At 42.6% G+C, this 24,527-nt stretch overlaps 1 protein-coding gene across 1 annotated transcript in view; it reads left to right on the forward strand.

Moving 5' to 3' along the window:
- The window catches only part of LOC146776459 (solute carrier family 66 member 2-like), a 172,549-nt gene that overhangs the window by 137,133 nt on the left and 10,889 nt on the right, over positions 1-24,527 (forward strand). The window contains exon 4 of the mRNA XM_085638538.1: positions 12,480-12,696. Coding sequence (XP_085494664.1) covers positions 12,480-12,696 — 217 coding nt within the window. The remainder of the gene's footprint in view (positions 1-12,479; positions 12,697-24,527) is intronic.

Genomic DNA, 24,527 nt, shown 5'->3' on the forward strand with positions numbered 1-24,527 from the left:
CATGCTGGAATCTGTCAGGGGAAATCATTGGGACTGCAATACTTATCAAACAGTTAGCAAATCTGTTCGCTCTGCAGACTTCTGTTTGCACAGGTTTTGAAGCTGAACCCAGACTTTAGCTGTGGAAATATAGCTCCTCATCTAATCGGTGTTGATGATGTAAGTAAACAATTCCATCTTTGAATGTTCTTGGTTATTCTTCAATTGTACTGTTGTAAAGACTTCCCATTATATGTTTTACTGTATTATTCCTTTAATCGGTTATTTGTAAACTCATTATGGGCTGCCTCAATGATGATTCTTGCTGCTACACCTTTGTATCAAAATACAGTAGGGCACTCTTACACCTCTGGCGTCTTGTTTGTCCCAGTAAAAAATAACAAAAATACATAGAATAAATAAACTGACAGCTAAACCGAATAAAGATCATTTGACTTGACTTGACGGCTAAATTGACACATTTGAAGTCAAAATTAGTCCTCGAGTAGGCATGGTTAGCTTACCTGAAAAACCTCCAACCGTTGAAGTGAAAATGCTTGCCTTGAGTTGTGCTCATATCTTCTTGAGTTGCACCCTCAGGTCAGCAGTGGGTGTGGGGGACACTCAGAGGTCAGATTTACTACTTTAACTCCAGTCTTAGAATATTTGGGGAAAATATAACTTTCCTCACATATTCTGGGAGGCTTTTATAGTATTCTAACTCTAGTCTTGGGAATATTTTGGATAAAGTTAAAAAAATGAAGTTTGTTTTAAGAAAATTTAAAAAAAAATAATAAATTGGCATTGAGCCAAAAAGGCTGCCTTCACAGAGTTGCTAAAGCCAAGAAACTAGGAACACTGGTTTTTGGTCAAAGCCAAATTCAGTTTCATTTTGCAAACTATGAAAATGTGAATTGCTATTTGCAAACTTAAAAAGCAAACTGCAAAAGTGAGAAATCCTCCATTCAATCAATCATTCAGGGGTTTATATAGCACGACTACTCACCCGTAAGGTTCTCAAGGCACTGTGGGGGTTGAGGGGGTGGGGGCTGCTGATCCATCTGCGTGCAGAGGTTCAGTCGAAGACCCAGGTCTTGAGATCCTTCCTGAATTGGGTTAGCCACAGGGATTGCCTGAGGTGGAGAGATAGGATGTTCCAGGTCTTGTCGGCGAGGTAGGAGAAGGATCTTGCTCCGACTCTGATCTTGTGGATCTGTGTGACGATGGCCATGGACAGTTCGGCAGAGCAAAGGTGTCTGGCAGGTACGTGGAATGAGAGGCAGTGGTTCATGAATGCTGGTCCTGCATCGTGGAGGGCTTTGTAGGCATGTGTGAGGAGCTAGAAATTGATTCTTTTGTTGACTGGGAGCCAGTGTAGTTCTCAAAGGTGTTCAGTGATGTGGCTGCGGCGGGGTATGTTGAGGACCAGTCTGGCTGTGGTGTTTTGAACATTCTGTAGTGCCCTGAGGAGTTTCTGTGTGACACCAGCGTGGAGTGCGTTGCCATAGTCGCGGCTGCTGGTGATGAGTGCATGGGTGACTGTCTTTCTGGATTCGGTGGGGATCCATCTGAATGTCATGATGAGGATATGGCGTTAATCTGGCAATTCATTATGAGCCCATTCACTAGCAACAACTAGCACTTTTACTATATTTGTGAACATTGCTGAGAGCATAGTTCCTGCACTGAGTCACTCTCATGCTACTGGTTACAAGCCACTCTTTTTTTTTAGTACAACACTTGTGAAAAAGTTACCTTGAAATAGGGTGATTGCTCAACTGACAGCTGGTGGGGGTGGTTGAAGGCTCCAGGTAACTGTGGTGATGTAGAATGGTTTTTGGCTCCTTCCGCCAAATGTTCTCATGCCCTCAAAGTGCTAACGCTAGCACCCAGTGTTTCATCATTGAACTTTTTATGTTTGTTATGTCTTATGTTTGATGCCTGAGGCCAGCCTTCAATTTTGCTGCGGATTCTGCTGGTCTATTTTGACTGAGCAACTAGAGTTGCTGTTGGGTGCTGTGGTGATTGTATTGATGTCCAAGTCCTTACATTATTAATCCACTGCTTTTGCAGACCGTGGAGGTGGGCGGTGGGACTTTGTGATTTATTTGTCTATGATTGGGAAGGCTCTGATTGAAAGGATCAAAGTGGATCCAAGCAGAGCAGCACTATTATCCATAGCCATTTGTTATCCCCAGTGCTCATTCAGGGGGCTACTTAGATTATGAGGCCCCTCTGTACCCAAGGCTCCAATGCCAGTGAGTTAGCCCGCATTGAGGAGTCGGCACCGGTGGGCATGCAGCAAGGCATCCCTTTAACTTATGGGGTCATTGGAAACTACCTTTTCCTTCTCTTTTCCTTGGCGTTTAACACAACTGTTTGCTATTTGCTGTGCTTTTGGATAATTTGAATCGTCAAGGTACAGAGGAACTGCTGCTAACAAAAGGGACAAAACAACTGGCCGTCCTCGTGGTATTTACTTAGTTTGTAGTGTTGTGTGAAGCTGGCATTTGGTAGAGAAAGTAAGAAAGTGGTAATCGCTGGCACTTCTATTTGGAAATGGTGGACTCTCATGGAAGTATTATAGTATTTAAGGAAATAAATATTTTTATTGTTATTACTGGGTAATAAAACTGGGCGTTGGCTGGTATTTTTCTTTTGAAACACAGCAATTCCTATAAGCTTTGACATTAATTTTAGTTGTTATTGGGGATAAGAAACAGCTCTTGTTATTTAAGGACTAATAGATCATATAAACATGACTAATAAAAAATTGTGCTGCAGAACTATTTTACTTAAAAATCAGACAACGTCTCAAGCAGACAAAAGGGTACTAGAAAAAATCCATTTGTGGTGGCTCACAATCCTTATGTTCTTTTCCAAGTTAGAGTGGGTACACTTACTGCTACTACAACCACTAGCTTTATTTGCCCCAATAAACTAGGATTAGACTTACTGAGAGATTCTATTTGTAGCCGGTCAATTCTCTTGTGGCTATCTCTCTGGACCTCAGAAGAAGCAAAATTAACCAGAGAGATAGTTTTAGACTGTTTGGAATGTGATTAGAGTTTTTTGATGCCCTGGATAGCTCACCTCAAAAAATCTCTGCAAGCTATTGGATTGGCCGATATGTTTTTAGATAGAACGCCGCGGGTAGCCCCGTCAGAGAGCAAATGCAAATTTTGTTGCTAGAGCGAGCTAAAGAAGAGAGGACGAGGGCTGAAAGACAAAAATCAAGTGTTAAGCATTATTTATATCTTTATCCCGGGGCCATTCTACGAACTACCTGCAGAATACTAATAAGACCTAGGAAAGGCTTTTTTTTTTGTACAGAGTTCGGGCTGGTATAGTGAAATATTTTCTTAGTTTTCTGGATGAACACCAACTGCAGTTCGACTCTAGAGAATGCCCTTGTACTAATTTGCACATGCAAACTATGGTACATTTTCTTGTCTTTTGTGAATATTATAAAATGTATACCAAAAATGTCCTCATACCATTTTTCTACTGCTTTGTATGCAAGCATATAATTTTTTCCTGGCATTAGCAGGTGATGAAACGTGTGGACATATGACTATTTCTCAAAGCCGCAGTCCACTCCAAAAGGTCGATATGTTTAGATTAATTAATTAATTAGTATCCACCTCAGTCCTAATCATGGTTTTGCTCACCCCAGCCTGTTTTCTTTTTAGATTGTTTGTCATTAATATCCTAAACCTGATGATTTTATTTATTTTATCTGCATGTTTTAATTAATCTGTATGCATTCTATTGCTATTTTGCACATCTTGCATGCTGTTATGGTTGTTTGCAGCCAAATAAAGAGAATTCTGATTCTGTTTCTACTACTACAACCCTGATGAACGTAAGGGAATAATGACAACTGTCCTAGATTATTTTTAGGCATCTGCCATAAAGCTGTATAGTGTCTACACAAACATTGACATTTCAACTTTTGCCAATGGCAGATGGAATTGTAGTCTCCTCACTTGGGGCCACATGTATTAAAATAGTATTTTGTGATTACCAAATGGAGATGTTTACCAAATCGCTATTTGGTAATCGCAAAATGCAATGTATGTGAGAAATCGCAAAGATTTTGTGATTCCTTAATATTATCTAATAGCGATTTGGTAATTAGCGAATCGCTATTAGGTAATAGTACTCCATTTATTCCTATGGGCTGATTGGTATCACAAATTAGCGAATGCAAAGCAAATGGTGCCCAGGGGCCTAAGGCCCCTCTACAGCACCCCCCCCCCCAAAATAAACATGCACATGTAAAGCACACACCTGTCCTAGGGGCATGTGTGCGGTACATGGCACTTTGAAAAATTTAGTTTTGTGCATTTTTCAAAGTTTGCACATTGTTACCATCGACTTGAAGTCGATGGTAATTGCATTTTCCTACATGAACAGTTTGCATTTGGAAAATGCTTCATACATGTGCTTACAGAATAGCAAATTGTGAGTCCCCATTTACATTTGCAATTTTAGGTAATCGTAAAGAATAGAGATTACCTAAATATGCAACTGCAAAGCCTTCCATACATCATGAAAGGCAATTTTTCATTCGCAATCAGCCAAATTGTGCGATTCGCACCATTTTCAAATGCAAAATTGTTTCATACATTTGGCCCCACTTAAGATGCCTATGCATGCTAACGAGTTTGCTATGCTGTCTCCAATTTCAATGGAATTTATTTTTCGGGATGTTAAGTTAAATCTCCCAAAACCCTTAGTACCTATTAGAAACAAGAAACATTAGGGCTCTTCAACAGTACTCCTAGTGATATCCAACTCCCTAAAGAAGAAGTATGTAATACTCTGGTCTTCCCCTTAAATGTTTCTTCAAATCTCCCAGGGAACTATCTTCAGTTATCAGAGGATCAACAGATATTATAGAAAATACTTGACTCCCTTTTAAATCTCCTGGAGCACATGACACTTAGCTCAGATCACATCTTTGAAGTCCTATCTACAATATTAGTTACACTTGCTAACTGGCCTAATTTTTCATGAAAGCTTATAGAACCTTATGTTCAAGCTTATGCTGACCCCAAAACACAAGATAAGGTTTACTGAATTAGTATATTAAAAAGGTACATATAGAAGTATTCAGACTGGGAATGCAGCAATGAGGAAAAATAAGGAACAGAAGAATGCTAATTGTGAAATGTATTTACAGAAGATCAATTAAAAACAAATACATTTCCTTTATAGAACCTAATGTTCCCTTTCAGCGTTTTCTTATTTTTAATAAATAAGTTAAAGGTATGCCACAAACCTTACCTGAATCTTCCCTACAGTAGAAAATAAAACATAGAGGAAAAGAACAAGTAAATATCCAAAAGAAGAAAGGAAGATTAAAGAAATACAGAATAACAAAATATGTTCATGATATGTTATGTTAATTCTGGAACAGCAAGTATCTGAGCTCTCTGATATGATATTATATATAGACTCAAGCGTAATCCTCTTGCACCAATAAAGCCTCAAAAGGACTGTAAAACCCTTTTCTAAGGATAAAGAGCATAATCAATTGGCTGTTGAATTTCAGAGTCAGTGTTCACTTATTGTCGGAAATAAATAATTGCAAGTTCAGGCAAGACCTCATTTTATTAATGTTGTTCAATAAATTAATCAATCAATAAATCAGTCAGGATTTGTAAAGTCTGGCTTGTCGCCGATGAGGGTATCCAGGGGCTAGGTTCTTGCAGGGATCAGTCGAACAGCCAGGTCTTGAGTCCCTTTCTGAATTCCTAGAGAGAGGATGATGTTTGCAGGTGGAGGAGAAAGTCGTTCCAGGACTTGGCGGCGAGTTAGGAAAAGGAGCATCCTCCACTGTAACTTCAGCAAATGCAGGGAGTGTATGGGAGGGTGTGGGGGCAGACTTCAGGTGTATGGTGGGTTAGTGAAAGTTCAGACTGTGGTTGATCTATGCTGGTCCTTGGTTGTGGTGGGCTTTGAAGGTATGTATCAGCATCTTGAATTGTCATCTTTTCTGGATGGGGAGCCAGTGGAGGTTCCTGAGTTGGAGGTGATATAGGTTCGTTTGGGGAGGTCGAGGATGAGTCTGGCAGAAGAGTTCTGTATCGTCTGGAGCCTTTTCTGGAATTGGTTGAAAAGTCCAGTATAGAGCGCATTGCCATAGTCGAGCCTGTTCGTGACTAGGGCTTGAGTGACTTTTTTCCTGGTGTTGACTGGGAGCCATCTGAAGATCTTTCAGAGCATACGGAAGGTGTGAAATCAGGTGGAGTAGCCTGCATTGATCTGGCATTTCATGGTAAATTTTCTGTCCAGGATGATGCCAAGGTTGTGGGCATGGTCTGTCGGTGTGGGACCGGATTCTGAGGGCCACTATGGGTCGTTTCACGGAGAGGTGTCCTTCACAAAAATCAGCACTTCCGTCTTGTACGTGTTGAGCTTTAGACCGGTGGTCTTCATCCACTCAGAGACACTCGTCATGCAGTTGTGGAAGTTTGTGCTAGAGGTAGAGGGGTCTTCTGAGAGTGAGAAGATGAGCTGGGTGTCGTCTGCATAGGATATGATGCTGAAGCCATGGGTTCTGAAGATGTTGGCCAGGGGCATCATATAGATGTTGAACAGAGTAGGGCTGAGGCATAAACCTTGAGGCACACCACAAGTGACGCTTGAGTTCCGAGGTGAAAAGTGGCAGGCGGATTCTCTGGGTTCGTCCTGTGAGGAAGGATGTTATCCATCTGAGGGTGTCTCCCTGGATCCCGATGTGGTGGAGCCTCTTGTTGAGGGTGTGGTGGGATACAGTGCCGAATGCTGCTGAGAGGTCGAGGAGGATCAAGACTGCTGTTTCCCCCCCAGTCAAGGAGGGTTCTGATGTCGTTGATGGTATCGATCAGGACGGTTTTGATGCTGTGGTTGGTATGGAAACCAGATTTGGATTTGTCCAGCAGGGTGTTTCTCTACAAGTGTTCGGTGAGTTGCTGGTTGATGTCTTTCTTGAGGACATTGGCGGGGAAGGGGAGAAGAGAAATGGGGTGGTAGTTCTTGAGTTCACTGTGGTCGGCGGAGGGTTTCTAGAGGAGGGGTTTGACCTCTACGTGTTTCCATTCGTCAGGGAAGGTGGCTGTGGTGATGGATGCATTAAGAATGGAGGTGAGCTTGCAGCTGATTTCCTTGCACTCAAAGTTGAAGAAGTGGTGGGGGCAAGGGTCCATGATGGAGATCATGATGGCTGAGGTCTCTGTGTGGTGAGTTGTTCCTGTGCGGTAAGTGGGTGGTTGTGAGTGGTGCCCATTGGTGTTAGAAGGTTGTAGAGGTTGGTGAGTTAGAGTTTGAAGTTTCTGTAGATGGTGGATATCTTGTTGTGGAAGTAGCCTGTCAAGATGTCACAGAGTTCCTGAAAAGGGGCAATCGTGTTCTCGGTGGCTGGCGGGCAGGAGAACTCTCTGACGATGCTGAAGATTCCATTGCTATGGCTGGAGCTGGTTTCGATGTGGTCTGTCAGGGCATCTCTTTTTGTGTCCTTTAGGAGATGGTGGTATTTGTTGGGGGCAGATTTGAAGGTGGCTAGGTCTTTGGGATCTTTGCTAATTTGACTTCTTTTTTCTGGCCGCTTGCAGTTGCTTTTTATTGTCCTGAGTTCTGGTGTATACCAGCTGGCTTATTTAGTGGGTCTTCTGGCCATGGTGGGATTGATAGGGGTGACTCTGTCCCAATGGATGAACACCCTTAACACCATCCATCCCGACTCCACAACCAACCTTGAACAGGCTGTCAAGAATCGATCCAGCCGGAAAGATTCTTGACAGCCTGTTCAAGGTTGGTTGGTGTTAGGGGTGTTCATCCGTTGGGACTCTGTCACTTTGTTCCAGCTGTGGTGGGAGGAACTGGGAGGCTTGGTGGTGGTGCTTGAGGATCCTGTCATGGCAAAGTGAACAGTGGCGTTGTCGGTTTAGGTGAGTTTGTTGACATGACTGTACTTTAATCTGTCGGACGTAAAGATTGGGTCAAGCTGGTGTCCTGAGCCGTGTGTAGAGTTGGTGACCAGTTGAGTGAGGCGGATATTGCTCATGCTTTCCTGGAGTTTGCCAGTGTTCCCGTCTTTGGGGTTGTCGAGGTGGAAGTTGAGGTCACTGAGGAGGATGTAGTGCTTGGAGTCAATGGCAATTGGGGGCGATGAAATTGGGAATGGCACTTGGAGTCTGTAGGCAACGGTGCCTCTGATGGTAGTTCTGCCGGCGAATTGAAGTTGGAAGTTGAGGTGTTCCATGATTGGTGTAGTGTCGTCTTCGGTAGAGGTGCAGCATATGATTTCTTTGTGGATGATGGTGATGCCAATTCTGTGGTAGTTGCTACTGTCCTGGTGTATCATCTTGCAGCCGATGGGCATCGTAGTGGCGATGGCGATGTCAGGGGTGGATGTGGGATTGAGCCAGGTCTCTGTAATGAAGATTACGTCGTGGTGAGGGTGGTGATGGTGTCGCAAATTCTGCTTGTGTGTTTGCAGAGCGATCAGGCATTGAGAAGGTCTCAGTGGAGTAGTTCTGGGGCAGTTGTGGTCGGTGAGTTGGGTGTGGTGAGGGTTTCCGTGATGACCGGAGGTTCTGAGCTGCAGGTGAAGCGGCAGCAGTGGCATGTGAAAGGTCCTACCGTTTATCAATGGAATGCGAGGCATCAGATTTCACTTGTCACAGATTTTCACTTGTCACATCCATTAAGTCTCGCCCTTTCACTTTTCCACTTATTGAGTTTGACAATGTTTTTCTGCTGATATCTGCCCATTCCACAGATATACAGTACTCAGTCTCACACATATACACCTTCAATAGTTATTACTGTCTTCTACCAATATTACATTAATTATGTTTCATAATGAATTTGGCTTAAACTGTGATTTCTTCTGTAAAAAAGGTTTCAATAAATCTCAAATAATTACTCCAAGGAAAATGAATTTTTAAACACCTGTAGATGGTAGTGTTACGATCTTGTCATAACCCATCCCATCCACATTAAATAAAGAAGAATCCTGGACCTTCTTGGAAAAAGAATTAAACTAAAACAAATTATGCATGCAAACTAGACCTTTAAATTAAGCAAAAATTTCAAATAATTTCTTGGAACTCAGATGGAACTAATTTCAATAAAATTAAATGTGTAATGAATCTAAGGATTTCCATTATATGTATACGGGAAACTTAAAATGTTTTAGTAGAAAACCACTATGTAATAAATGACCAGCCAAAAGTTCCAAAAAGGTTTATGCAAAAGGAGTATTAGCAATAGACATATTAACGAGTTTTACTTGGAAGTATGAGATTGCTCTCCATTCTAGTGATGTTCTACAGTGTATTGGGATTGATTTTTCTTTGGCATCAGATTTTTAGTGGAACATTCTCTCTTGCTTTTTATTATATAAATCCTTTCGGGATAGCAAAATCATTCCTACCTAATTCGCTACTTTGATTTTATTCATGGAGCTATTGATAAAATTAAAGCTCAGTTGGTATTAATTGTAGGGGATTTTAATGCACATCTTTCTAGTGAGGCTATACAAGCATAGAACAAAATGGAATTAGAAGAAACATTATTTAACAAGAATTTGCAATGCAATAGGTCTCGCATTTATGCGAGTTTGAGCTATTGACATTGCAAATGACAATGCCTTTTATTTATGTTTTAAAAACGAAAACAAAAATAAAAGGCATTGTCATTTGCAATGTCAATAGCTCAAACTCGCGTAAATGCAAGACCTATTGCATTGCAAATGCTTGTTTTTTATTGTGCCGATGTAGCACACTGATAACAGCACTATGGTATGTCTCGAGTTACACACTCAGAGGACTCGAGTGACACTGCGATGCCTCAAAGCTGGAAACACAGCGTGAAGTTCCTCATTCTTTCGTACGTCCTGTGCGTTGGTGTTAGACTGTGATTCCCAGTCTATTCTCTTTCGTCGGCACATTAAACATGCATGCATCATTCCCTTCCGTTCACTTGTGCGCACGCATCGTGAGCGCGTCTCTGTATAGACTCAGCAACTACTCGCGCCCAACTCCGCGCGTCTAACTATGCCTGCTCGCTGGAATCAGCCTCACGGAAAGCTTTCCTTTAAATGCGTTGCTCATGCGCTTAACGGCAGTGTGTGCACCAAACAGCAAACTGTGGCCAAACAGCGAGACAAAGTTCCAATTTCACCTCAAATTCAGTCAAAAACTCCCCCGCTCGGTCTTCTCAGTCCGGCATAACTTATATTAAGCACCATACACGGGTCTCACCACTTTCTGGACAATACAACAATGAATACTAACCTTCACTATAAATGTCTCTGCAAATCTCGTCAACACGCTGGGTTCTTCGGTGGGTGTAAGCCCTAGTCGTCCCCAGTAATATAACAAGCCTGGACAAGTGACTCTTGAGGGCTCTGACACAAAAACGGATCCAGATAGATGTGCATGCCACCCTTAGAGGATCTGACATAAACAAGCCGGAAGTCAGGCGCCCTTGGCCAGGAAGTGGGCGGGGCCTGCTCCGGCAAAACATAAACCGGCGTGCCGTGCTAACGCGGGGCTCCCATGCTGAAGGGAGAGCCCCACGGTGGCGGCCGGACTGGAGAGAAGACCCGGGTCCCAGGAGGGGGCCCGGGTGAAGAGTGCGGTGGCCGAGGCAGCCCACGGCAGCGCGGGGCTCCCAGGAGTGCAGGGAACCCCCGCAAGAGAAGTGCTACAGCTGGGGGGCTCCGTGTGGGCTATTGTTGGTGCCTCATCGAGGCACAGTGTCCTTTTAGCATTCTGAGCAGCCCAGTCTTGCAGAGGGCCGCTCCAACTTGCCACGGAAAGGGACAGGAGATGTGCACATCGCGTGTGTGGGCGTGCGTGTTCACGTGCGCGTACACTAACTCAAATCCGCCAAAAGCCTGTGCGTGCCCATCTCCTGCCCCACTTCCGAGGCAAGTCAGCAACAATAGATCTCGCTGGCGGACAGCAGTGCTTCGCGCTGCGTTCGCCAGGCGAGACCTAAAAAGGAACAGTATAGCTGATAAACTGAAGTTCTCTTGCTGGAACAGTTAAGAGCAATGAGTATTGTGGTGATTAATGGCCATATTAAATCTGATATACCCACCCTCCCAACTGGAAAAGGCAATTATGGAACACCAATAATTGACTATGTATTTGCCACCTATCAGCCATTCACAATGATCTCTGAATTATGCTTTGTGGTTCAATTTACATCGACCATTCTTTTCTACAAGTTATTTTAGATCTTCCACTTCAAACAGGAGACATTTTAAATATTTCTTAGAAATCTATATAACCATAATAACATTGACTCTAACCTATAGTTTAGAATTTAAGTTTTTTAATACTTGGTCCTCATTAAATAAATATGAAAGTACGGTCCTTTGAAAGTTCTGTTCCTTAGGTTGCTGTGTTCCAGTGCAAGTTTTGCCTCTTGAATTTGTCCTATGTAGCACTTAAATCCAGGCACTTGCAAGGTATTTAAAGGGGCTACCATTTAGTTAATAACCCAGGCAGATCCTTTAAATAATGTTTGAAGTATGACATGTCTAGCATGGCTGGTAAACAAGATACTCTTGCAGCTAATGTCTACTATGAAGTGGAAAGGTGTGATTTCAGCACTGAGTAGCTCCAGAATTGTCTCCAGGTCACTGTGATTATTTTTAAAGAGAACATCCTCATTAAATAGTTTTAAATATGATAGTGAGCACTGTATAAATTCCCAAAAACGTAATACTTTCCCAGATAGAGTACTGGACATGGAGGCCCAACCAACCTTTCATACATTTTAGAGCATATTGCAAGAAAAAGTAGATTTTTACTTTAAACACGTAATTTGCAGCTAATGGTATTTACCAGGAAGTGGGCAGGTCAATCACACAATTATTATACCTGTCTTATCTGTCAAGGTGGTATTTAGGGCTTAAATGTGCTTTATACCTGTCCAGCATTACATGTTTTGCTATGATGATATTTATGTGCAGTGATTCTAAAGTATAACATAAAATCTATAAAATTAGTGTGTTACTTTTACGAATTTGAACAAGTGTGCTGTAGTTTATATAAATGTTTTATTTTTGAAAATGTTCATGTATTGCAGTATTTTTTCAATAATGTGGTTTCAATTTTGAAGGAGATTTAATCCCTCCTTGTTTATTGCATGTTTTTTTTAAAGAATTGTTGGCATCAGATGAGGCCTAAATTAATTAATAAAGTCGAAATTCCCCATGTCAGTATGGACGCTGTTTCCAGTTCAGGGCTTCTATTTTTCAGCCAAATGCATTCTGAGTGTTGTAGTTTTGTTTTGCTTTCATTAAACTTAATAGACTAACACACCTGAAAACAATGATTTGTATGTGAAAAACGTAGGTCTGGTGGCAGTATTGACCTGGAATTAGGTGGTTTACCCTATCGTGAATTATGCTTAGTGAAATGCTAAAGTTATAAATCAATGGCTTACAATATTCACTGGCTTGGAAATTTATTTTATGTTTTTTCTATCAGATTTTGATCTTCAATACTTCTGGAAATGGAGTCGATTTGTGGATTATCTCCAGTTCTGCCTCTTTGTAAGCATTGTGTGCACATTGGTCACCTATATCTTCATAGATTCTGCCATCTTTGTGGAAGGACTCGGCTTTGTGGCGGTGTTGATGGAGGCCATGCTGGGCGTTCCTCAGCTCTGGCAGAATTTCCAGAAGCGCTCTACGCAGGGCATGAGGTAAGCTAACTTTTGTGTTTGTGGGGATCCTTTGCAAATCTCATCCTTGACCAGTTGACATTATGAATGATGTGTAGTCTGGCCGTGTGCATAGGAGAATGTTAGCCTACAGTAAGGTTGCTAGATGTGTTGTGATGGACACATGTTCCAGTTAAAGTTGTTCCACAAACCGTTGCGGCTGGTTGGGGACGGTGGCGGGGGGCAGTGACGGGAGGGTTCGTAAAAAATAAAAATAGAACTTACCTGTGGGTTGCCAGCCACCGCCTCTCCTCGTCCTTGCTGTTTTCTGCCTCCCAGAAAGCACCCAGGTTCCTAGACTCAACTAGCCAATGATGACGCTGCCTTACAGCAGTGTTGTGATTGGTCTGAGCACCGTGATTCGGCACTCAGATGGGGACTGGGAGGCTGTGCATGTTCTCCACCCAGGCTGTACAATATAGGAGAACATGCAAAGTGTACATGGCGGTTTGGCCGTCTTGGGCGGGCCGAACCGCCGTGCGCACTTAAGGTGCACCAGCCACTCCTCCTCTCTCTGAGTCATGGGAACCCAGCTCTGCCCGCCCTAGCATGGAGCTTGCAGCCAGACTAAAAATAAAATGATAATAATGTTCGGGGTTATTATAATTTTATTTTTTCCTTTGCACTGTTCTTAGAGAAGTGGGTTGATGCTCATCCACCTTGGTGGAGGAGCTGCTGCTGTGCACAAAGACAATGCAAGGTTGAGTAGTTAAATGAATGCCTATACCAGAATATCATGATGTGGAGTCCTTTTGTAAGTTACCCTCCTCCGAATCATGGCAAGCTTCATTTGTGATTGCATGTATGCCACAAGCATTCCAGCAGGTGAAAACAGCAACCCCAAAGAGACAATTGCAACATTGCAGCACCGTGTAGCTGCATGCACTGTTTCGTCCCTGGCATAATGTATGCATATCACTGCAGCAAAGCATTTTGAACCAAAACTCAGATGTTGGAATATTTTGATGCTCATTATACATAGGTGGCATCAATAACAGCAATAAAAAGGTGCTGAAGTAAAATATGAAATTAACTGTGCCATTGTGTCAAAGAAAGGATGGCAACTACAAAGAATTATTTCTACCAAAAGTTTACATCAACTGCAAAATGAAAAGGCTGGCACAGATGGAATGAATTATAGATACAGCCCTCTGCTGAGTTCCATAGGGAAGCTGAAATTATTCATCCTTTTAGAGCAGAGAAACCAAACCCTGGATTCTCACTTGTAGGCTCTAGGGAAGGTAAAAACCTGTTGGATATCCTGGGGGCTAAGTAGTGATCCACCCAGTAAGTCACATGTTTCAGTCCCAGCAGGTTCACTTAGCCTTCCATCCTCAGATGTCCTGTGAGTTGGGTAATAGTAAAGCCTGGTGTTGAAGGTGTTTCTTGTAATGAAACACCATGAACACCAGTATATTTAACAGTAACATCACTTATCTCTTTTATTTTTTTATATCTTGGTGCTTGTGTAGCATTATACCACTCTGCGCTTGCCCAAAAAATTAGTACAATAATTTTACCAAAGTTACAAAGGAAGAATTCTTCTTTGGCACAGATTATAATAACTATAACATTTGTGACCACATCAAAGACTTCTAGAGCTGATGTTATCTGAAAACTAGATGGCTCGTGTATGGCCATTGAAGGCAGTAGATTAGCATGGGCGGGGCAACAGGGGCGGTTGTCCCAGAAGCAAAATTCTTAGGGGCATTGTTAGGGGTGCGAAATTTCAATAGGGGTGCAAAATTTGAAAAGAAAAGTGGAAGGATACTTGCCTTGCCCTGGTCGCTGGCAACCCATGCTACACCACTGATTGAAGGTACCAGGAAGCCGCACAAGACCGTTGGACGTTCCCTAGATATTGTGTAACTGAACATGTCAACAGGGCCGAACTGGTCATTCCACCTCCCATTGTCCCATTATAGTCATTGGGCTTCCTTGTTTCATAATACATTGCAAATCTTATTGTTCCTTTTAAATTAGTATTTCTGACTATAAATCATACAAGATAGTGTTGGCTTTACGTGTCAGAAGGTCAATGTCTCTTACTTCATCAGTGGATATATTCTTTACAAATAGTTACTACTAAAACAATCCTAATAGTGAACAGAAATGGAGCAGGCCCTGGAGGAAAATCAGTTTAGCTATCTTTTCACCCTACTTCAGCCCCACGCTCCTAACAAGCACCGATAATATAGATCACGCTGTGGACGCCTTTGAGAAGGCAATCACCCAGGCCCTCGACATCTCTGCACCTTTGTCAAGGGTCAAGCTTGAGTCCAAAGTGTCACCTTGGTTTATTTAATCCCTAAAATCCGAAAAACTAGCCAGTAGGAAAGCCAAACACAAATGGAGGAAAACAAAAGCACTGAAGATAGACAGACGTACAAACTCATCTACAGACGTTTCCTAGATAATATCAAGTTAGCCAAAAAAACGTATATTAGTAATAGAATCAACAATACTACTAACTCAAATAAGGAGCTTTATATAATACTGAAAGAATTTACCAACCCTCCCTCCTGTCAGTCCGATAATCCCTCTTCAAAAGACTGGATGGACACATTATCCACCTGAGGACAAGATCAACACTATTCATAACTCCTTTCTCAATCATACTAACGAAAATCATTATAATGAACCCGACAGTAATCAGATATCTGCTACTACACTCCTAGAAGAGTTCACCATACTCACTCAAGAAGATGTTAGCACTGCCCTCTCCAAGGTCAACTCGGATTCCCCGGTCGAACCAGTTTCACCTCATATTCTGTCCACCATTGCCCCCGCACTCCTCAAGAGTCTCACTGACCTTTTTAACTTGTCCTTAAACCGAGCAACAATCCCTATAAAATGGAAAGCAGCCAGGGTCAAGCCAATTTTGAAAAAGCCTTCCACAGAACCCAAGGAACCTAGCAACTAATGCCCCAATTCTCTTCTTCCTCACTTTGGAAGGGTACACGAGTCCCTGGGCAACAAGCAACTTACAACCTATCTAGAAAGCTACAAATTGTTGGACCCCTCCCAGTCAGGGTCTAGGGCTGCCCACAGCACTGAAACATAGCTGGTGGAGGTAGTAGTCGACAATATAAGACTTGCCTAGGACAGCAGGCAGTCAACAATGCTTGTCCTACTAGACCTGTCGGCTGCTTTTGACACCATCTCCAACAGGATTTTAGAGCATGGACTGTGGAAGATGGGAATCAGGGGAACGGCCCTAGACTGGTTTAATAACTATCTAACTGACCAAACTTCAACGGTACAACTGGGCACCCTGGTCTCTCACAGCCGGTCGGTAGATAAGGAAGTCCCCCAGGGATCCATTCTAAGTCCCATGCTTTTTAACCTCTATGTGTCACCTTTGGCCAAGGTGTTCGGATCCTATGGATTCAACACAGTGTCATATGTTGATGACACACAACTATTGATCACTCTTGGTCCCAATACAACACTAGACTCAGATTTATAAAATGCATGGTCAACATTAACTTCTGGATGCAAACCAACCACCTTCAACTTAATGCCCGCAAGACAGAGATCATCCTTTTCGGGAAGGTCATGAATTCTGGTCTTGTGGCTGGTGGCCTCAGAGTCTTGGTCCGTGTCCTTCTCCTAAACCCATGGTACATAATCTTGGAGTGAAGATCGACAATAAGCTGTCTATGAAAGATCACATAAACCATATAACGGGCACTTGCTATGGACTAATGTGAAGCCTACTTAAGATCTTTCAATAGATCCCAGTTGAATCAATTAATCAATCAAGTCTTACAGAACACTGCCGCTAGACTGGTGCTAAATCTCCCTTCACGGTCCGTGTTGACACCTAGACTGAAAGCTCTACACTGGCTTCCCGTCAGGAAATAAATCCATTTTAAGATCATCTGTCTGGTACATATGACCATGTGTGGAAACGGGCCGGGTTACCTTGCCCAAAAACTAAACTGGTACTTACCTAATAGGACCCTTAGGTAAGGAACCAATCATCTTCTCACTCCCCTCAGGATTCGTACCTCCAGGAATGGCGGTAGATCCTTTTCTTATCTGGACCCTGCTTTCTGGAATGAGCTTCCATTGCAGCTTCGTATGGTCATCGATCACAAACAGTTTCGGAAGAGGTTAAAAACCTGGCTCTTCTGATAACTCTCCTTCTACTGTTGTTGTCCTTCTTTCCCTTCACCGGTTTTTCGCTGGCGCTTCGAGACCCTTTGGTGATATGTTGTGCTTAATAAAATTCTATGACTATGACTATGACTAGGAGGCAGTGAAATCATTGCCCAATAACTCATGGATCAAAATAGCACAGGGAAGCATAATCAGCGGATTGTGGCATTTTATGCGAAGATTGGGTCATTTCATTATGGTGTTAGATGCGCAATAGAGTGATAGGATCCTGTACGTTGAAGCAGAGAGTGTTACTGATAGCCGACCAATAAACTATCGTGGACCTTATGAGGAATAGGTTGCATAGTGTTTGAGGGCTCTTCTAAGCTGTAATGTATGTACATAAGTTTAGTTTCAGTAGAACACTGCTTTAACAGACATAAGTGCTCACAGCAGGCGAATCAGACGGTCTGAGGGATTAAAACACTATGGCCCCAACTTACAACAAGTGTAATTTATGACTCTGAATTTATGACAATGCCTTTAGTTAAATTATGCCTGTTTGGAGTATTTGCTAACCTTCGCTTCCCAAACAGGTGTGTGGAAGAACTGTATGGAATTCACTGAAATTGCTTCTCAGTTGAGAATTGCTAGAATCAAAAGTACGGAATTGGGGGCTTAGAAAGCTTAGTACTAGTAGCATTACTGTGGAAATAACTACTGCATTTTCCACCTTCGCGGTTGCAAGTAATCCCAGTGCACCCCTCCATACAATCACTGTGGTGTTCTGTAGTCTGAACTACTTTAATGTCATCTGTATTGGCTACGTCCTCATGCTTCTATTTGGCATGAGATGATGCAATCATATCGCTCTGGACCTGAAAATACTGCACTGTCTTCCCATTGTGAAAGCATTACAGTTCATGACTTTGTGCCAATTTACAAGGCAGTACCTGACTGCATCTCTACAAGAAAGGGGATGAAAACCGCTTGGAGGGCCTCCTGGGATATCCAAAGATTTTGGGGTAGATGCCTCACCCTCTAAATAGTGGCACCAGGGTGGACCAACCAGTAATGGGAGTTCTCATATAAGGTATCTTCCTGGATAAAGCAGAGATCCAGTTGAAAAAAGAATCTTAAAAGTGGCTCGATGTATACCCAAAAAGAATGACTCTTTATTGACAGGGTAGCATGGGCATATTTAAAAACAAGAACAGGGTTCTAATTGAGCATTATTTTCTCAGTTAGCCCCTTTAAGGGGCAAATAGATCCGCAGGACCCTATTCACCAACATTATTACCAAAGAGGTGGTGTAAAGAAGTTTAATCTAAGAGTAAACAATATGGGCAGAGGCCGATCTCCTCCAAAACTCTCTGCATATAGGACTATTAAACTGAGTTCATGGCAGAGGCAGCTTCTAATGACAGAACTGAGCTTGGCTACATCCTCCCACATATATGTTCCTTACACTCATACACATGTCTGAGGTTATGTCTAGTGCACATGTAGGGCATCACTCGTGAATCATTCTTACCGACCACTTGATCTATCACTACATGAGTTAAACCATTACCATTTTGGCTAGAATCTTATTTTTAAAGTTTAATGAAGAACTTGCTCTGTATGAGTCGCAGTTGGTTTGGATTTGCATCCTTATAAATGAAAACAACCACTGCTGTTCACATGCCATAAGTTAAACTACCTATTTCTCTGCTTCCTCAAGCATCTGAAGAAGTTGGTAGTCAACTAAGGTATTAGACAGTTGTAACTTCAAACAGTTCTAAGCAGTTGCCTCATTACAAGATTTGAGATTGGCCGCCCAACATTCCATGATCACACCAGAAACTCTGCTCCTACCTGGCTCCAAAATGCCCTTTGAAGGATGCCTTTATAGCTATCAGAAATTCATGCAGGACAACACTAGTCAACATTTAACATACCTGTGGCATAACCATCAGTAACGTTTATTATTAACAATAAAGCCACTGCTTAGTTTTACTTTGAGTGATAGCATTTTGCTCTCTCACAATGAGCAGATCTGCACAGAACATAGTTCCCTTCTGTGCCTGTGTTTTTGTTTTTACTTTATAATTGCTTTAGTGTTGCCTTTGTGTATAGAGTCTGATGTGATAACAGGAGCTTTCTACCAGAAGTGAGCGGTGGGCACATTTCTGCATTATTAGTTCCTGTTTCCTGCCAATGCTCTTGTAAAATGCTATTGGGGTGTCCTTTGTTTATCTATGTCACAGCACACCTAATTCTGTCCATTCAAAACTGTCATTAGCGGGCAGTTCTTCAGATCATGTTTATTCTGGACTCAGTTTCACCAATGGTTCCTTAATACAATTCTCCCAGGGAAAAAACAGTATCTATTGTGTTTAATTTCCAGCTGTTGTCCTTCCTCCCTCCCTCCCTCCCTCCCTCCCTCCCTCCCTCCCTCCCTCCCTCCCTCCCTCCCTCCCTCCCTCCCTCCCTCCCTCCTTCCTTCCTTCCTTCCTTCCTTCCTTCCTTCCTTCCTTCCTTCCTTCCTTCCTTCCTTCCTTCCTTCCTTCCTTCCTTCCTTCCTTCCTTCCTTCCTTCCTTCCTTCCTTCCTTCCTTCCTTCCTTCCTTCCTTCCTTCCTTCCTTCCTTCCTTCCTTCCTTCCTTCCTTCCTTCCTTCCTTCCTTCCTTCCTTCCTTCCTTCCTTCCTTCCCTCCCTCCCTCCCTCCCTCCCTCCCTCCCTCCAACCCATCCCCAATGGCAGAACGACTGGCTGTTTTCAGGTCTGTGCTAGTTAAGACCTTTTGATTTTACTAAAATTATGTGTATGACATAGTAACTGAAAGGGGTGTTCAAACTTCATCCATTAGGCTGTGGTCGTGTCCAGTATGCATCAAAGGGTAATAGGTAAGCCCACTTCAGCCATTGTCTAACTTCCCTATGAGTTATGGCATGCAGCCCTTTCACAAGAAGCACATCCACATACAAAGTAGTTCCCTTCAGTGCCAAAAAGGACTATGGTAATTTATGCTTTTTTGAGTCCCAATTTTTTTTGCCTTAAGGCAATGTTTTCTTTAGATTAATGAAGGCCCAGTAGCGTCCTGACCAATAAGAAGGCTTAAACTCTAATTTTCCTTCATATTTCCACATTTTATTCTAGAGTTTTATATAGTGTGAACTTGACCCAAAGGTATTGGAGCGCTTTACATGAGCACTAGTTGCTACAGAAGGACACATTCATTTTGTTACACATGGGGAGATTATGTGAATTGCCCAGAATCACAGGATGTTGAGTGTCCCTGCCTAAGCTCAAACCTGGTTCCCCAGCTTTGACGTAGTCCGCTCTAGCCATTAGACCACATCCTCTCCCCCTCCCCCCACCTATCTCTCCATTTGTACCTCTTTCCAAACTTCTTACTATTTACTTTTTATGTCCCCTTAAAACCTACCCATGCCTGTCCTTGCCTGTCTTAACCTTTGCACTTCCTGTCCTTCCTGCACTGGCTCCTAGTAGTTTGTCATTGTCGTGCCATTTGTTGTAGAAATGAAAAACAGACTACCACAAACCTGGGTTCTTATATATTTTTTTTTTTACTGTAGTCTCCCATGTTTATTTTTCTTTAAATTAATGCCTCTTACCCAGCCTTATACTGCAAGCTTTCTGATTAGGTCTTTGCTTTTATTTAAAAAACGGTTTACATCCCAGATTCAAAACCCACAATTGGCTTTTTTAATGACAAAAAATAGGTTTTTCAACAGCATAACTTTCCCTGTGAAATGATTTTCATCAAAATGTTTTCTTCGTTGAGCTGGTTTCGCGACATCAGTATTAATCAGATTAGAGTTACAATAAGATAAAGCATTGGCAAGTCTAATGATATCAGCTCATGATTTTCCAAGTTCTAGTGGAAGGTAAACCTTCTCTTGCAGACTAACATTCACCACAGCATGTCTCAGAGGCCGAGGTATGGCCATCAGCAAGCTGCCCTCCCATCTTTCTTGCAACTGCTAGTTCTCTGTCAGTACTCTGCAGGTTCACGATTTGTCGTGAGATGCTGACATGGCGGCCTCCCAGAGAGAAGCAGCATGGCAGGGAAGCTGAAGAGAGCTTTGCAAAAGAAATCCAGAGCTATCTTGTTGTGTTGATTGACCGAGCACAACGTCTACCAGCGTGAACATTACCTGCCAGCCCTCCAGGGTGCAGCCTTAGACTTGCCTTTTGAAGAACGAGTCCCACTGGCGCTGCATGGCGCCAAAAATACTGCACAGGATGGCCAAGGAATGTGCTGTACGGAACAGGATGGCACCATTTCCACTGTTGCATCATTCTGCGCTGCCGACTTTGGTGCAGGAAACCAGGGTTCGAACCTCGAGGTCGCGTCCACGTCCTGTAATTCTGGGCAAATCACTTAATCTCCCTGTGCCTGAATATGTAATGTAAATACGGTGCTCATGTACAGCGCTCCAATACCTTCGGGTCGAGTTCGCGCTATATAAAAGATGCAACAAAAAAATATCCAATCCAGCATATCGAAATTAAAACACTTTATTTCTAAAGTGCTAAACGAAATAATGCAGTAGAAAGAATGATGCAACAGTGGAAATGGTGCCAGCCTCAAATAACCGATTCCCCAAACCACACAGCACCCTCTGAGTTTTATAGAACCGATCATCACCTAAGTGGAGCATATTCAGTCAATCTGGTTTTCCTATCTTGAAATCAAACGAACGAGATAACACCTGATGGAATTTGGGGCTGGGCTTATGCTTTAATCAACCCTGGTACAACGCCTTGCATCCTCCCAGACCCTTCGCTGTCTTTGTATCTGATACTGACCAGCAGTTCACCTCCACTGTCACTGCACCGTTACTGTGTCCTCCATTCACAAGCAAAGGGGTCCCTCTAACACTCATTGAGTGAAAACATTCATGTTGTGCCTCGCTACCTTTCTGCATAGGCCTCCTTCACTTACAAGGTGAGGCAGAGGACAGAAGGAGGAAGTAGGCGATGTTTGTAGCAACCTCTACAAGCTATGATGCTTTATTGTAATCTCACCCTGTCTGGCAGATGATTCCAGAAGCTAGATACCTGCATATTCCAGAATTATCATCTTCCCTAGACAAAGTAAATTACTATTGGACATTGCAAACTATGTAAGACCTTTCTATCACAGTCCTCAGCATAGACCTTGATTTCATCTTGACAGTTGTTCGAAACAATACCACAGATGACTTTTGAGGTAATCATTTCTGAGGGTAAACCTCTTTCTCAGTTGGCCTAATCCATGACACAAATTGCGCATCCAGTATTTACCAACAGCATGGGTCCAGTGTTTTCTGGTTGAGCAATTTACACCCTATTCAATTTACACATCACAGAATGGGGAAAAGACGCTAATAAGGTGCATTATTCCTTATTCCGAGGTGTACCATCTCGAGATTTGCGATATTTGCCTACACGATGTGCATGCACCAGGTTTTACTGGGTAAAAATAACGTAAGTAAGAAACACCTTTTTCTTTGCACCCACCTACACCAGTTCCTAAGGTTTGCCCACATGTGATCAGCTGCCACATTTTTCTTTTCCAATTTACCCTTAGCCTGTGAATTTGAAAAAGGACATTCTTTAGTGACTCGGCTGTGGTGAGCTCGCTGTCCAGCCAAAAGTGTAGATAGAGCATTTTCCTTAACCCTCAAACTGAATGGATTTATCTCACAACAAGCTTATAGGCTAGACTGCATAAGTTGATAAAGACATCCTTGGGAACTGGTTTAAGTGGTGCTAACAACAGGCATTTCTATGCTCCATTGTGATGGTGCTCAGTTTACCCACTGTGGAAGGCCGGAAGTCCATCTTGATCTTTCCAAGTAACTCACTGGGACATTTTGCAGGCACCATTATGTAAGTTTGCATGTGTTCTTGCCACCATGACATATATGCCACACTCACCGTACACTTTCAGGTGCCGCATTCATTTATCAACATTGCTCCATTGTCATCAGGGCCACTTACCTTTGACCTGCTTGTGGCTCAGACATGGCTTTTGCACGAGACCTCTGATGAGCCGGCTAGTGATCCAAGAACACCCTTATGCGTGGGTAGGTGACATTTTGCTGCTGGACAATTGGTTTTCATTTTTGGAATTTTAGGACAGATTCATGAAGCCGGTTTCCATTGCAAACCTGAGGCTGCACAAGGTAATGTCAGAATGTTTTGAGGTAGATAACCACATCAGAGATTTTACAACCCTGTTGGCCCCCAAGGAACGAGAAATTTGCACAAATACACTATTCCCTGTTTAATGAGAAGGAATCGCAAAACGTTGGACATGTACCAGCGCCTGCAGTCCAGTAGACTCATCTAAACATGTCCTTCTGTCCTGCATTGCAGATACAGTAGAATACATACTATTGGCCTGTTTTTTTAACATGTCACAGTATTTATGAATATTGCCCTCTCTAGGGGATGTCTGTCTTTGATTCGAAAAAGTGACATTTCAAAATTACTGTTCTAGAATATTGTTCTGAGCTGAACTCATTTTAGCTAAAACAATTCTGTTTTTCACATCCAGAGATCATTCTTGTGTCTTAATTCTGGAGTGAAATTCCATGATAAAAGGCTGCTTGTAGTGTGCAAAATTGAATATTTTTATTTGAGATTTTATGAAATTTCACAAAAATTCACAAAATTATGCAAAATTAGATTATTTGAGTGAGATTTAGTTCGCTGGTATAATGTGTGCCTTTTTTGTACATCAGCCCCCACTCTGGGTAAAAGTCTTGCAAGATAGGAGCTGGAGACTGGTTAAAGCAGAAAGTTTCTCGGCAAGATATTTTCTGATCAAGCAAGTCTCTAGCATACAAAAAGTATTCCAAATTGTGAGTACTTTTCCAAATTCCATGAAACATAAAATTCGGGAATTACACAATTTTTTGCCAATGTAATTTACATTCTGCTCAGGCTTAGTGGTAAATAGATTGTCAAACAGAATTAGAATGAATTTTCCCCCATTTTATTCAGCCATCAGTGCCGTAATAAATATTTAGGTGACCTAACAGCAGAAGTAATAGCTCATACATGGTGCATTTTGTATGTGTGCATCTTGAGCTGTATTATAGAAAGTCCCCAGGGTATGCAACCAGAATGTGCCCCAACTTTTGGCACTCATAGGGCAGTTGTGGTTATGAAAAGAGACTGCGGATGCTTGTGCATCCCCTTCTGTAATACAGATCTTGCTGGGACAAAATATGTTTTGCCATGATCTCAACAGGGCATTCCCCTATTTCCATGCAGGTTTAGTCCCACGCAAACAATTGAATCTTTTGCTTTTGCTCCTACGCTGTATTAGAAATGTAGCGCAAACACATGATGGATGGAATGCTGAGAAATCAAGCATTCACCCCCATTCAAGAGATCTGGGTTAAATCCATCTTTCATTTGCTCACCATGCCACCCCAGTTTAGACCCAGCCATATGCAAATCAGTCTTTTTCCTGCTCCTCATGGGAACAGTCTAGCCTGAAATACCAAGCCAGGTTCTCCCTGGACCGGAAACAAGTATCCTGGGACTGGTTCAGGGGGTATCACCCCTGATTAGCCAGACTAGCTTGATTCCAGTGGCACAGCAATCAAGGGACCCACATCTAGCCTGGCTGATGAGGGGTGATACCCTGAAACTGATCCCAGGATGCTTGTTTCCTTTCCAGGGAGGACCTGGTCTGGCAGTTCG

This window comes from Triturus cristatus, chromosome 12 (assembly GCF_964204655.1).
Source record: "Triturus cristatus chromosome 12, aTriCri1.1, whole genome shotgun sequence".
Lineage (NCBI taxonomy): Eukaryota > Metazoa > Chordata > Amphibia > Caudata > Salamandridae > Triturus > Triturus cristatus.